Source organism: Pteropus alecto, unplaced genomic scaffold, assembly GCF_000325575.1.
Source record: "Pteropus alecto unplaced genomic scaffold, ASM32557v1 scaffold103, whole genome shotgun sequence".
Lineage (NCBI taxonomy): Eukaryota > Metazoa > Chordata > Mammalia > Chiroptera > Pteropodidae > Pteropus > Pteropus alecto.
In genome coordinates this window covers 6,781,620-6,797,437 of record NW_006436288.1, presented here as the reverse complement: position 1 = coordinate 6,797,437, position 15,818 = coordinate 6,781,620, and the positions used below count along the sequence as shown (strand labels likewise).

The 15,818-nt window shown below is 34.6% G+C and overlaps 1 protein-coding gene and 1 pseudogene across 1 annotated transcript in view; one reads left to right on the top strand and one right to left on the bottom strand.

Annotated features, from left to right (window-relative positions):
- LDHB (lactate dehydrogenase B) overlaps positions 1–15,044 on the top strand; it is a 19,077-nt gene extending 4,033 nt beyond the window's left edge. Inside the window, exons 3-8 of the mRNA XM_006912675.3 lie at positions 5,424–5,541; positions 6,763–6,936; positions 8,649–8,822; positions 11,958–12,075; positions 13,822–13,945; positions 14,676–15,044. Coding sequence (XP_006912737.1) covers positions 5,424–5,541; positions 6,763–6,936; positions 8,649–8,822; positions 11,958–12,075; positions 13,822–13,945; positions 14,676–14,843 — 876 coding nt within the window. The 3' untranslated portion in view covers positions 14,844–15,044. The remainder of the gene's footprint in view (positions 1–5,423; positions 5,542–6,762; positions 6,937–8,648; positions 8,823–11,957; positions 12,076–13,821; positions 13,946–14,675) is intronic.
- Positions 8,942–9,057, bottom strand: LOC112480332 (annotated as a pseudogene).
- Positions 15,045–15,818: the final 774 nt, after the last annotated feature.

The window sequence follows — 15,818 nt, the reverse complement described above, 5'->3', positions numbered from 1 at the left end:
CTCTCTTTCCTTCTAAGTTCATCAGTACATTTCTTAAAAAATAGGACATATTCTCTCATAATCAATGCAATTATCAACATCAAGAGATTGAACACTGGTACATTACTATTATCACCTTCCACTCTTCCAGAGTATATTTTTCTTATATACCTTCATAGACTTTTGGCTTGCCTATGTATCCCTTGTGATTCAAACCATAGTTAGCTTTCTTTAGTCTCCAAGGACTTTTGAGGAAAGTGCTCTTTTCTTATTTACCTCACTGAATTGATTCTTGCTCTTTCTGAAGGCTGCCTTAAATGTAGGAACCCCTCCCACTCTAAAAAAAATGCCGCCTTGTCTTCAGTAGAGCATACTGTCTCTTTGTATTTGTGTGAAGGCTGCTTGAATAACTTCTAGCCAAGCATATTTCTGTTTGAAAACTTTAAATTCTGAAGAAACTAATTCTGAATCCTCACTGAGAAGTCAACTAAAATATGTAATGCGCAACAATGAAAATTTTGTTCTTTAGCATTTTTTCCTAGCTAGTTTTAATTGATTAGGGGCCTATGATTTAGGATAACTGCTTCCCAAATTACAGGAAATTTAAATAACCACAATTTAGTGCTCAGTGTTCATGTCAGTAAAAATGAAAAGTATTCCAGCTTACATTTCTTTTGTAAAATATTTTATTGAGTATGTAACATAATGAAGTGTTTTAACTGAAATGCTTCATTTTACATCATAACCTCAGGAAATGGTAACTGTTCATATCCTGTTTTCAGATGAGGTGCCTGAGACTTAAAGAGATTAAGTAGTCTGCCCACAGTCACACAGCTGTTAGTGGCAGAGCTATATTTTGAACCCAGGAATCCGAACTCTTAACCATAGTGACTCTCTAACTTCTTTTAATTCTATGCTAGTATTTAGGCAGATAAAATATAAAAGTAAAAATGAAATACTAGCTAAAGAGTTTTCGTTCCTTCTGCTAATCTCAAAATTAGGATTTTTCAAGAATCTGTATCTGAGCTATCATGATTCTATGAATACCTCTGTGATTATTTTAATTGTAAATTTAAAATCTTCCTTAGTAAACAATTCAAATGAGACTGTATCTGCAGTTATACAATACCTTGGCCGAATTCTGGTGCTTGAAAGAACTGACTTTACTGCTAACACAGTAGGAATCTTCCAATTTCAATACTGTGAGGGAATGACTGCCTTATTTAAAGACCATTTTTTACTAATTAAAAATATCTAAATTTTATTTTTATGGGTAAAGATTAAAGTGCTTCAAATTGTCATTAATATTTGGTAAGGATTGTAAACACCACTAGTTTACTAGAGAAAGGAAAATAAAAGTGCCTGCTCTGTCAGTGTCTGTATTTTGCCTCATTTCTCTCCGAAAGTTCTAAAAAGATATTGTCATCTACGTTTACTGGTGGAAAAAAAAACAAACTCAAAGATTAAGTGACTTAATTAAGATCACACAGACAGTGAGTGCCAGTTCTGGCTTTTTGAATCCATCACTGGTGTGCTTTATAGAATACACACATTACTTTGGCCCTAAAATGAGCAAATCTAGAGCATCAGAGATAGAGAGGTTGAGGAGGCCCACACCTCAGCGAGGCCCATGAAGACAACTCAGGCTCCCTAGTACAGCATCCCACCATTACTAAGGCTCAGTTATTTTCTGCTTTTACTTTTACTCACTCCCTCACCCTCATTGCCAACATAATAACCATAGTGAGCTTTTACAAAAATAGTAGCTCCTGTACTTAAAAGTTCTCAATAGTGTCACAGTACACACATAAAATCCTGTGAGACGTCAAGGCTCTCTCCCTGCCTGTCTCAGAGCGGAGCAGTATAGTGCAGGCTCCAGGGTGGGCACCATTCAGTGTCAGGAGCACCTTCCAGTGCAATGTAGTGGTACCATCTCTGACTTCATCTATTACTCTTTGCCCTCTTTCTTCAAAACACCAAGCTCATTTCTGCTTAAGCTTATTTCTGCTTAAACCCTTTTACTTGAGTGCTTCACCTGGAATGTCTACCCTAGACCATCATGGAGTTGACGACTTCCTATCATTCATATCACACCTTTGCAGTAACTTTCCCAGTAACTTTAATATCACCCTGCCTTTTGGTATTTATAGCACTTCCATCATCAGAATCATCTTAAATTGTTTGCTTAATTCCTGTTCCTTTCCTGATACATTCCATGAGAGCAGGGACTTTCCCAAATTTGTTCATCGCTGTATTCCTGATTAGTAGAATAATGCCTGTCGCATTCAGTAATAAGTATGTATTAAATAAATGAATATTCTTGCTATTATTAATAAACTGTACTTACTTTTGGTTGAATTTTGATCATAGCTTTTCCTTTTTTATGGCCTATACTGCCAAATATGACTTCTGCCCCACTACCAATCACAAGCTCTGTATTTAATCATCAAGTCCTCATCATGTTGTTAGGGTCATATAGAGCTTCCATGCAAAGTTATTCTACCCTGAGCCTCTGTGTCCAGCTGTTTTTGGTTTGAGTGTCTATTTTCGATTCAGTCAACTGTTGCCACATTTCTGTAATACAAACACAGCATAAGAAGTCTCTTAGAAGGAGCAATGTAATTAAAGACATATTGGAAAATAGTTGTTTTTTTTTTTTAATGAAGGACTTGGCTTAAAAGTAGGACTTAATTAAAATTTGGATTTTGTTCAAGAATAGACAGGTTAATGGAACAGACTAAAAGCCAAGAAACAGGCCCAAACAGTGTTTAATAAGATAGAAGTGGTATTCCAGAGAAGAAAAACATTATTGAAAAAATAGTGCTTGTCCATTTAGCCAGTTATGTGGAAAATGTTATACCTTTTCCTCAAACAAAATTTTATGCAGACTAAACACTTGAATATAAAAATGCAGTCATCAAATATTAAGACATTGTGGCAGTAATGTATTGGCTAAGAGGACCAAGAGGCAGATTATGGCCATATCCACACAGGACTTTAGATTAAAAGACATTTTTGTAGTATGTTAAACAAAATTTCAATAGTGATCGTCTTGGCTTCTAAGTGACCTAGTTCCTTAATAAGTTATTGCTTTTGCAATTAATCTAAGGCTTGCTGTTTTGAATATTTTAATATATATATACACATATATATTACATCCCAAGTGAAATAAATGGATGGTAAATTCATAGACTATACAATATGTGACTGTAGAAGTAGATTTATTTAAGCCAAACAACAGCATCGGTACTTAGTCACATATCTTTTATTTGCCGCCTCCACACTTGGAGGTTATTCTGTGGTACAGATGCAGCTAAATTCAGCGCTACAATTATTTTTTGAAAGCGTTGGATCTCTTTCTTCCTTGCCAGCTGCGTATGCACTTCTCAGCCAATTCTCTACACCCACTGAAACAAAATACAGGATCTGAGTTCCTGTGACATCCTTTTCCATTTAAGCCCCAAATTGTTTTGCCCTGTTGATTTCAACAGCACCGCATGTGATGTTACTAAAATAAGAGTGATGTTCCCAGTGCTCAGGACCTTGACGGAATGTTATGGCTATTATTAAGTTATACTGTACAGCAGGTTGCTGAATAACGTCATTTGGTTATAACATGGATGAGATGCCGTAGGAACTTAATTCTTCGTTATATCAATTAGCCTATGGTAAAATCAGTTTTATTATAGATCATTTTGCTGCAGTTCTAAGAACCTATTAAACATGTTATGTGAGGACCTGCTGTATTAATCGAGGACTTAAAAAACACAAAAGAGTCTTGTGTAACCTTGTCAGAAGCTGCAGAAGCAAAACTATTTCAAAAATGTAAAAATATGTGTTTAAGTAAAATTAGATGAAAATTAATGCCAGTATTTGGCACACATAGAAATGAGAAAATATTTACTGAGTAACCCCCAACTCATAAAATGGTCATTTCAGAAGTTTGCAAGTAAATTAGTTGCTTGGAACTAAGAACACATTCAGTCATACGGAAGCTTGAGTCTCAGAGAAACCCTCACAAGCAAACGTTCACAGCTTACCTCATGAGGCTAGCCAGGCACTGGGATTCTAGAGACAGACAGCATGGAGCTCATTTCTTGGCTCCTGCAGGAAGCAGACCTGCTTTTCTGGCAAGCTAAAGTAGGTCAAGTTTTCTTACTGGCCATCTCACTTTTCTCCGCTGCTTCACCCTCTCCTGGTCAGCACCTTCCTTACTCCTCCAGTTTCACCCTAGGCTGCTCCACCTTATCCTTCAAGGTGCTTCCTGAACCCTAATTACCTATCCTTTTTTTCCCATCAATACCCTTCCCCCGTATAGCTGATCACACTATCCTTAGAAATGGTATTTGCATTTCTAAGTGGGCACCGGTATTGATAAATCATATTAAGCTAATTATTTTGCTAACAGCCCTAAAACAGTAAAGGCAAAGATTCCAGTGATGTTCAGTGGGAGGGATAATACTTTTCAAAGATTTTGCAAATAATGAGTTTCTGTAAGATAACCACGTTTCAAAGCTGAAAGGTTTTTTAGATGCATCTAAATTGACACCTTCCACCCTCATTTTTACAAGAAAAGATCAAGGACTTGCTGAAGAACAAACAACTAAAAGGGAGAATCCAGAGTTTTATTTTTTTCTCCCACTATTCATGTTGCGATGTAGAGAATGTATAAACATATAAAATGTGTTACATATAAAACATGAAGTTATGATACTAGATCAAGGTTAAATAGTATATTTATTGATTTAGGATTTTATTTTGGATGGGTGGCATAGGATGATGATTGGAATAGAAAACAAGAGAACTCTGAAACCAGGCAAGTTCAGATTGATCGTGTATGGAGAATCTACTAGTCCTGGGCCCCTCTGTTTAGTAGACTCTTCTTTTCTCCACTAAGATATTCAACTTGGTCAGAGCCAACCCGAAGATTCCAAGCTTCAACCAGGGCTTCGAATCTTACTCTAAAGTGAACTCAAACTCTTGATAGTTTAAACCAGATCTGCCCTTAGAAATCCTCCAAAATAAGGGTGATCTCAGGATGGACACAACTGCCCAAGGCTTTTCTGGGTCTGGGTGAGTCTCTTTCTTTACCACCATCACCCAGTAATGTAAAGCTTTGTGCACCCTGAGGCCCCTGTTGGACCAAGTTGGTTTCATCAGGAATCTTTAAGTTTACATATTCTTAAAGCAGTTTGTACTATAGCTGAATCCTAGTTGAGTACTAGAAGGTGAAATTCTGAAAAGCCAGTGTCCTATAGTATTAATAGTTCATTATTCGAGATGTTTTATCATGAAATTGTTTAAAGAGCACACCTAACTCCACAGTAAAATTCTTGAGGTTTTTAGATACTTGGTGCTTAACTATTTAAAGGGTCTCTGGGTCATAATCTGAGCTGAGGTATCCTAGAGTGGCTTAGGGGTCTAACACCTGTTTTTCTGTTTAGTCTCTGGCAGATGAGCTTGCTCTTGTGGATGTTTTGGAAGATAAACTCAAAGGAGAAATGATGGATCTGCAGCATGGGAGCTTATTTCTTCAGACACCTAAAATTGTGGCAGATAAAGGTAGTTTCATTTTATGCCCAGTGTGATCTAAGAATAAAGTGACATCCTCATTCTAATATAAAATTAGTCTTTCATCTTGGTGCATCTAGTGTTAGCAGTTTCTTCTTTTCTTCTGGTTCCAATTAATCCTGGAGGACAAACACATGTGTTACCTCTGTAAATTCACCCCCACGTGACTTCCACATGTTTGGTACGTGTCATTATGGGAAGTTGTGTTATGTTTTTTATGTGTATCTAAAAACAGGAAGGTTTTAGGCTAGAAAAAAAATATTTGCACAAAGTAATAGAAGTGCCTTAAAGAAACTAAATAAATTCATATTCTAGTCGTCTCTGTTCCGAATTCACACATTTATGCAATAATAAATCTACAGCATGGCTGTGCTAAAGATACAGAAATGTGGGCCTTCAAAATAATTTCTAACAATACAACATTGAATAATAACTGTATTCATTGAATTGTTAGTATTCTGGGTACTGTGAAATTTTTTGTATGTCTCATCTTCATCTTCACACCAATCCTATGAGAGATAGGTCCTATTACCTCCATTTTATGGGAGAAGATACTGATAAAGTATTAATGACTGTCAAAAATCACATAGCCACACAGGTTAATTATGAGTCATCCATAGCTATTGAGTCTAATGATCACATCAAATCATAATGTCTATATCTGTTGGGAAAGGACACTCTTCCTTGAGGAAAAATTAAAATATTCTTGAGAGAAACTCACTGCTAAAAATTAATACACTTCCTTAAAATACCGAGTATTAGAAATTAATTTCTAGCCAAGAATAAACACTTTGGTTTCTTCCCCTTCATAGACTGAATTAACATTACAAACCTAAAGGTACCTTTAAATCGCTTTTTTATTAGAAGGCTGCCTGTTAAACTTGGACTCACAGTTTATGCTTTGCATTTTACTGACAATCCAGTATTCCTTAAAGTCAATAGCATGTTGAATTTGTTAGCCAGAAATATAATTTAGGGACTTCTTGATTTCCTCCTTGGTCCATTCTCTGAACCAATTTTATGTTTGGAATGTACCCCATCAGAGGAAGAAGCCATAAGAGCATTGCACTTCAAAATCATATAATATAGAAAATGTAATTCTCATATAAATTCTAGAAGCTTTTGTAGGTTTAGGTTTCTAGAGCATATCATATAAGATATGTTTTGATGAAGAATTGTATTTAAAGTACCTTTTGCCCCCTCTCCTTCCAGATTACTCTGTGACTGCCAATTCTAAGGTGGTGGTGGTAACTGCAGGAGTCCGCCAGCAAGAGGGAGAGAGTCGTCTCAATCTGGTACAGAGGAATGTTAATGTCTTCAAATTCATTATTCCGCAGATCATCAAGTACAGTCCTGACTGCATCATAATTGTGGTTTCTAACCCAGGTATCATTATAATGCCTGAAGGTTCAGTTCTATTAATTTCAGTGTTTTGGGATCTTGTTTTATTTTCTTTTCTGAACTTAAAAATTTTGTTCTGGTATTTACTAACAGAAGCAATTCACGAGTCCTGTTATTGGCCGTGGGAGTGGTATTTGCAGAACAAATGTAACTGTCCCAGGTCAAATGTTTAAAAATGAGAGAAGAGTTTTCCACAAAGCAATTCCATCTGTTTGTTTTATCCAAGTTTGTTGTAGAGTCTAAAAGCTTTTAAAATTTCTATAAAGATTATCTTAGAATGAATGCATAATGAAACGTTTAAATGTGGCTTTTGTAAGAAATATTTTAGCATATTTGACCTTCCATTTTCCAGAAAAATTCTAGCATCCTATATCTCTAAAACTCTTCAAAACTGAATCTGATTGAATTTGAAAAGAGTTTAAGAAAGCCATTAATCAGTCCAGGTTTAAAAATAGAATAGACTATACCGATGGACAAATATATGCGAACACCAAATGTTGCATCTTAAAACTTCTGTTCAGAAAGAAATGCATTTTTTTTAGCCTAAACAGTCACAATTCACTCTCTATTTCACACTTCTTTTGTCTATAATTTGCCACCAAGCTTATTGTTTAGTGCTGGGCATAAGAGATACATTGATAAAATGGTAAAATTGATTATCTCTGACACATAGAGAAAAATTGTGAATTAGAGCTAGAGGAATCCTTGGAATATATGAAATATTTAGAGTTGATAGCCAGCAAGGACAGAGATTATTTTAGTATTATTCTTATTCTCTTCGATCCTGGATTGCAGCTTGCTAACTAGTTCGATCTTGCATCTAAAAGTTCTCGGAGTAGCAGATAGGAATAAGATAGCTGGCACATATGGAGTTGCTGCATGCTGATCCTGTGGCAGACATTAATAACTGATTATACAGCTTTTCAGGTATAGTTTCAAAGTCTTAACAATAGAGAGTCACTCCCACTGAACCCAAGTTGCCAAGGAAGAGTTTATAATATCTATTCCAAAATGACCTTAAAATATCTCAGCCAGTGTCTGTTATGAGTGTGGAGGTGGAAACTGCAAGATTAACCCCTTGCTTTCTTTGTGTGCACATATTCCTGTCTAGACTAGCAAGTTTTGCCTCTGTACAGCCTCGGGGCCACGCCACACCAGAATAAAGGCTCTGTCATAGTGGTCCTTTCATTAAATAGTAGGAAATGTTAATACCCTGTATTATCATAATCGTTTACTAAATATTATCGGTGCCCAAGAAAAGTTATAGTAGCATGCCTTGATAATTTAGTCACCAATGGCATTTGGTTTATGATGACAGTCATTAACAATCATGGAACGTTAGAATTAGAAGAAACTAAAGTGACAATCTAATTCAACCCTTTTTCTGTTCCTTTCTATATACAGTAAATTAGTTAATCTGCAAGGTTTTTAGGTATTCTTGTTTCAAGTAATAACGTAAATAAAAAAACCACAATATTCCATTTTCATGTTTTACTATTTCTCTTAATATAAAACTTGAAGGTTTTTATTTTTTGTCTCCAACCCCCATGGAAAGTCAAATTATTTACATCTTTCTGGGCACGTTTCATTTGGGGAATGGGGACACGGGAGAGGAGGAAGTCAGGGCGCCCTCTAATTGGCATAGCAGTTGAAATTGGTTTTGATTTATTTACATGTATTATTTCTAAAAATTTCAGTGGATATTCTCACATATGTTACCTGGAAACTAAGTGGATTACCCAAGCACCGTGTGATTGGAAGTGGATGTAATCTGGATTCTGCTAGGTTTCGTTATCTTATGGCTGAAAAACTTGGCATTCATCCCAGCAGCTGCCATGGATGGATTTTGGGAGAACATGGCGACTCAAGTGGTAAAAAAAAGACAATAATTACTATGTATTTATAGTATTGTTCTTGCCATTCTGAAGGGTTTTTTTTTTTATTGTTTTTAAATTTTATTTTATTTTTTTTATTATTTTATTATTGTTTATGCCTACAGCACCTGGACTTCTTGGGTGGCCTCCCATCCAGGTACTAACCAGGCCCAACCCTGCTTAGCTTTCGAGATCAGACATCGAGCTTGTTCAGGGTGGCATGGCTGTAGACCATGGACTGTGGCTCCACTGGGGCGCGAACCCAGGACCTTCTGCATGTAAAGCAGACGTGCTAACCGCTACACTATGGAACCATGTCCAAATTTTATTTTTATGTTTTTACACATTTAACACTATAAATAAATAATTTGTGTGGGGGGTAACTTTGATACTAAGTAAATATCTGATTCCTCATCAATCTTTTACCTGTTAATGATTCTTGGTTAAATAAATTATTATTCTGATGTCAAATATGATATTCTGACCCCATCAATTCTTTAATAGTTATTATTTGGATTCTACTATAAGAGAGAGCTTTCTCTAACCCATTTATTATTTATTCATTTATTTATATCTACGTAGACTCAGGTTTTTACTTTATTCCACAAAGTTTCTGTCGCCATCATTATAATGCACAAATTGTCCCAGATTTGTCAAGTGACAAGCTCTTCAGGCTGGCTCCTGTGTCTTTTTGACACGTCTTGCCATTTTTTGAGTCCTTCCTTGCTTTCTAGAACAATGAAGAGCACCAGGCTCATCTTGTACACCCCCTTTATCAGCACTAGAATCATCTATTTCTCTAGTGAGCCCTGTTTCCTTCTCAGGGGAATGGCGTTTAGAAACCAAGGTTAAGATAGGTGTGCTAGTGCTTCTGGTATGTCTTTGTTTCTAGCCCCTTTCAGTGGGCAGAGTTATGATAACCATAATGTTTATCGAAGAAAGAATAAATTGGGTAACAAAAGCTTTTAAATAACCAGTGTCTACTATTCAATAATGTAAAAAACATCTTTCTTCAAATGAAATCTGATTTTTAATAAACTACTAATCATAACTATCAATCGTTTAAGTAATAAGACACCATATGGTAAATCACTCAAATATTTTCTTTAGGAATTTAAATAGAATTGTTGGACATAAATTAATAATTGCAAAAGACCAACATTAAAATTATATCGCGCTTCTATTTCTTTTACAATGCTTTGTTTTGAAACAGTTAAAACCTATTTATTCTAAATGTTTCATTTTAAGTTGATATTTCTTTTTATTTAAATTAATATTTCTGTTTCAAACAACTTTATAAAAAACATTTATAAATTGTGATTGTATTTCAGAACTCTAAACATATTTATTAAACATAGAATTTTATATGTTGAATAGACTTATGGCATGAAACAAATTATCCAAAACTTTAATATTAATAATGATAATGATAACCTGTGTTTTACTAAATTTATTTCCACCCAGTATGCAAGGAGCTATTTTCTCCCTAAAAGGTTAAAGTATAAATTTTCCTTTGAATTTAATGAGAGTTTATAATGTGAGTTTAGTAGAGTTTCCTTTGCTATGATAAGAATTTGGTCTTACAATTATTGCCTTTGTGCCTTTTTATATATAATGATGCCGATTTTTTTTTTTCTGACACATTGAACCACTTTATTCAAGTATTACTTATATCTAAGAATTTGTCTGAATTTATTTCCTATATAAATTATTTAGTACGATGTCTGGTACACAGTAAAAGTTCAAAATAAATGCTAGTTATTACAAATATATAATTACCAGAACCGCCGTTCTGAAAGTAATATTACATGTCCTCTAGTTCAAGACTTACATTGTAATGAGGAAAAAATTGAGGCAAAGCAGGCATAGTGGCTCATTGAAGATCCTTTAGCTAGTTAGTGGCATGATTACAACTGGAATCATGTCTTCTGACTTCTATCCAATGTTCTGTTCACTTATTACTGTGTCATTTTTTCCAAAACATCCACCCCCATTTTCGTATTGATCTATATTATATACATGAAATGAAAGAGAATTAAACCATGCTCACCCTGACGTGATTATATAGATCTCATAGCTTTCAAAGACCTTGAAAATGCTTTAGTTTTCTCCACAATGAGCCTGAATTCACCAAAGTTGTGGACTGAAAGGAGATCTTTGGCCATGGACAGCTTTGCCTTTCATAACTGGTTCTAGCCATACTAGACTTCACCGGATGCTTTTGCTCATATTTTCTGAGTCTACAGTGCACTTCCAAAGGTCCGTGAGGAACACATACTTATTTCTCAAGGCCTAGGTCAAATGCCTTTATATTTGTAGCCCTTTCTTGCACTCATTTCCCCCCGATATTTATTATACTTTCTCCATATTTCTGTGAGAGCTTATTCCATTGGTTTAGTTTCCTTTACTTGTCTGTTTCTCCCAGTAGATTTTGAGCTTGTGCACGGCAACAGAGCATGTCTTTATTCATATTTGTATGCCTAGATTTTCCATATTTGCTTTTGGCTGAGCAGGTGTTAAGAATAGGTAAGGAGGTTGTTTTGGTGCATCAAATAGCCAATGATAGCCAACACCTTTGTCTGCTGTGCCTCTGGAATCATTCTTGGAAGGAAATATTTGATCCAGTTAAGAGTAGAAAAATTCATTTTGGTTATGTGAAATTTCTTTCAAGAAATAGAATGAACTTGAGGCATGAGAAAGAGATACTTTGATTATATTTGGGTCTTAGCCAAGAATTTTTTTTTTAACCTTTAAAAAAAAATGGGCTTATTAGAAAAATAAGCAGGAGGAAAGTTAAGAATTCTTCAAACCAAAAGTTTAGGATAGTCTTGAACTAGAATCTCTTGTGATTCCACAAGCTTAGAGAAAAACAAGAGTTTCATATTTTCCGTAAATATGACACAATAATTCTGTTTTACACTAAAAGGTTGAAAGTTAAAAGATCAGATGTGTGACTATTTGAATGCAAATGTCAGTCTTTTGGAGGGAAGTATACTGGAGTCAGTTGTCATTGGAACAGTTCCAGTAGGAAATTTGCATCATAGGTGAAATCTGAACTAGGAGAAGAAAAGATTTTTTTAAATAATGTCAGAAATATGTAAAATGTTTGTTTGTTTGTTTTTCATTTTTCAGTGGCTGTGTGGAGCGGAGTGAATGTGGCAGGTGTTTCTCTCCAGGAACTGAATCCAGAAATGGGAACGGACAATGATAGTGAAAATTGGAAGGAAGTGCATAAGATGGTGGTTGAAAGGCAAGTGGAAGGGGATTTAAGACAATTTCATTTTTACTTGATGGAATTATAAATAATTTCCATGGCTACCTCCTTAAATAAACTCTTACTATAATAAATATGAGCCGTTATCTTCTGAAAAATATTCCAGTTCCCCTAGGGAAAGCAAATATTTTTCTAGAGAAATTCTGTTGTAAAGGTAAGGTGTGAAATGTGGAATTAACAAGTGAGTAGGGCTTCCAAAATGCCTCCTGTTGACAGGGAAAGATGATTTACTTAGAAAAGTAAACCTAGACACTATCAGTTTCACAACTGCCTGAAATAAATACTTGTTGATCGAGTGTTGAAAGTGTTTAAGTTGTGCTGTATTTACCTTTCCACTCTGAACTAAAGATGTCTCCCTTCCCTCCGTTTTTTTTTCTTTTTCTCTTTTTCTTTCTTTTTCTTTCTTTCTTTCTTTCTTTCTTTCTTTCTTTCTTTCTTTCTTTCTTTCTTTCTTTCTTTCTTTCTTTCTTTCTTTCTTTCTTTCTTCTCTCTCTCTCTCTTTCTTTTTTTCTTCCTTTCTTTTTCTTCCTTTCTTTCTCTCTCTCTCTTAATTTCTTTCTTTCTTTTTCTTTCTCTCTCTCTCTCTCTCTTTCTGTCTCTCTCTTTTCCTTCTCTTTCCTCCCCCTCTTCTATCTCTTTCGTTTCTAATCATCCTCTCTATGACCTTCATGCTTACATAAAACAATAGACAAGAGTAAAGAATATGGGCTTGGGTTCAAATCATGGCACTAACACTAATGTCTTGGGGAAACTTTAAACTTTAAGTTGTATCTCGGTTTTCTCTGTAAAGTCATATGGTAATAAAATTATTGTGAAAATTGAGTAAAAGCACACACACCTATGCACATATTTATCATTGATAAACATTCAATAAATGTTAACTGTTATTTGCAGAGGATTGTTGTAGCAAGACTAACTGATTTTTCCAATATGGAATCATTTTATTTAGTTCAATTTTAATTATTTCTTTTCAGAAATTTGACGTTTAGAATGAAAAAAAGAATCTAAAAAGTTGAAAGGCTCCTTAAAATTTTATTAACATAAATTCTTTATTTTACAAATGAGAAAAATAGGGCTTAACCAATAATTTAACTTGCTCAAGGTATTCTGTGATACATTTCATTAAATCTCAGTTTCCTAATACTGTTACTCCTGCTACTTCTCAAGTACCAGTACCTTTATGCATTTTGAGGTGTACAATTTGTGCTTAGAAAATTTCCAGGCAAGGTATTGTCATCGATTTGCTCTTGAGTTAGTTGGTCATAGTTTTTAGGTGACAGTGGTACCTGAGACCTCAAAATCAAGATGCTCTGAATGTGAAAATTCTTTTACTTTCATTGTTTCCTAATTTCACTATTATCTTTGGAAATATTCATGTTCATGAATAAGAAGATTGCTTGGAAAATGTATATTTTTACCATTGTGACTTTATTCACTTGTACAACACTATTTAAATTTATCAAAGTTTTTACATAATACCATGTAGTGTTTAAATTTTAAACATTTTACATACATATGAATTAATTTAATAAACTTATAAAATAGATACTATTGTTATCCTTATTTTACAGAAAAAGACACTGAGACAAGGAAGGTTAAATGATTTACTCAAAATAACAGTTAATCTTGAGACAGAGTAGAAGTCAAACCCAAAGAGTCTGGTTTTAATAACTACCGAGTCTGATTTCAATAATCTCTTTTATGATATTTTTTTTTTCTTAGTGCTTATGAAGTCATCAAGCTAAAAGGATACACCAACTGGGCTATTGGATTAAGTGTGGCTGATCTTATTGAATCCATGTTGAAAAATCTATCCAGGATTCATCCAGTGTCAACTATGGTGAAGGTAAGAAACTGTTACAAAATATAAAATGATGTTTAGTGTTGTATTCTGTAAATAGATTTATTTAAAGAATGCCAAGATAAAGTCTCAGTTCACAGATATTTCTGTTTCTCAAAGTTTTATGGAGACTTATCCTTCCAGCAGTTCAGGACAACGAGAGCACAGACTTTAGAGGATAGACATCCAATAAATTTTTATAATTCTCCTTTGTATGATGAGATAAATACAAACTGGTAAAGTGTTTTGGAAATTGTACTTTTTTTTTTTTCAGTAACTCTTGAGTGTTGTAAGAACCTTGCCTTTGTATAGCTTCCAACCACTATTCTGGATCTCGTTAGTTGGTTACCACCTGAAATTATCTTCTTAACCAAAGAATTTTAAGAAACAAGATTTCGTGAAAAGTAGCCCATTAAGAATCACATATGAATGCAATTTAACTTGAAGACATATATTAAACTCTGTTAAAGTATAGGATAGAAGTGTCAATAAAGTTCATTAAAGTCCTTATTATTAATTTCTAGTTATTTCGTTGTGTATATTTGTATATTCTATGTAGAAAACCTAACTCAAAACACAAGTACTAAGGAAATGCGGTCCTGTAAGTGATGAAAATTAAAGAATGAGCTTGTGCTTATCGAATTTCCTACAATTCTTTCTGATCACACATAGGACCTGTGATCGTTCTTACCTCTGACTTCATTTTGTTAATCTCAGTGGTTTTCTTGTCTGACAGGGGATGTATGGCATTGAGAATGAAGTCTTCCTGAGCCTTCCATGTATCCTGAATGCTCGGGGATTGACCAGTGTTATCAACCAGAAACTGAAGGATGATGAGGTTGCCCAACTCAAGAAGAGTGCAGATACCCTGTGGGATATCCAGAAGGACCTCAAAGACCTGTGACTTCAGGCTTCTCGGCTGTAGAAATTTAAAAACTACAATGCAATTAACCATGAGCCTTTAGTTTCCAATTATGTACATGGATCACAGTTTGCTTTTATCTCCCTAAGTATGTGAATCTGGGCTCACAGAATCAAAGCCCATGCTTGATTTAATGCTTGCAATATGAGTCCTTGAACAAATAAAATTAACTATCATAGTGTGCTTCTGCTTATGGAATTCTTCCTTTAATGGTTTCTGAAAGATTTCAGTCAGTTTTTCAAATAATTCTTATCTCTCACATCATAAATATCCTTAAATTCTGTCATCTGTTTTTCATCTTTTATAGTCTACCAAACAGCACAAAAATTCTTTGTCGCAACATGTGCTATGATTTTTACCCTCATAAAAATACTGAGAATTGTCCTGAGAATATGATTACCATTTTTAAGGGACTTTATTTTTTTTAGAGCAGTTTTAGATTCACAGCAAAACTGAGCGGAAGATACAGAGATTTCTCAGATACCACTTGGCCTCTGCCTCCAACATGGATAGTTTCCTCCATTATCAACATCACTCACCAGAGTGGTACATTTGTTAAAATCACTGAACCAACATCTACATGTCATTATCACCCAAAGTCCATAGTATACATTAGGGTTCACTCTTGGTGTTGTACATTCTATGGGTTTGGACAAATATATAAGGATATATACCCATCATTCTAATATAACGGTATTTTCATTTCCCTAAAAACCTTGTGGTTACTATTTTAAGGTTGCAACTGAAGAAGGAACTAGAGCCGATGGAAGACATTTATAAGGAAGTCCATTTTATTTCTCTGAAAGGAAGAATCTCTAAAACAGCTTTCTAAAATTGCAAATAACTTCGTTAGAGTAGGTTCCATTTGCTAGTGAAGAAAAAAAGTTTGAGCTGAATTATCCAGATTCAGGCTACTGGGAGACATCATAATATGGAGTTTAAGAGGAGGACTTAAGG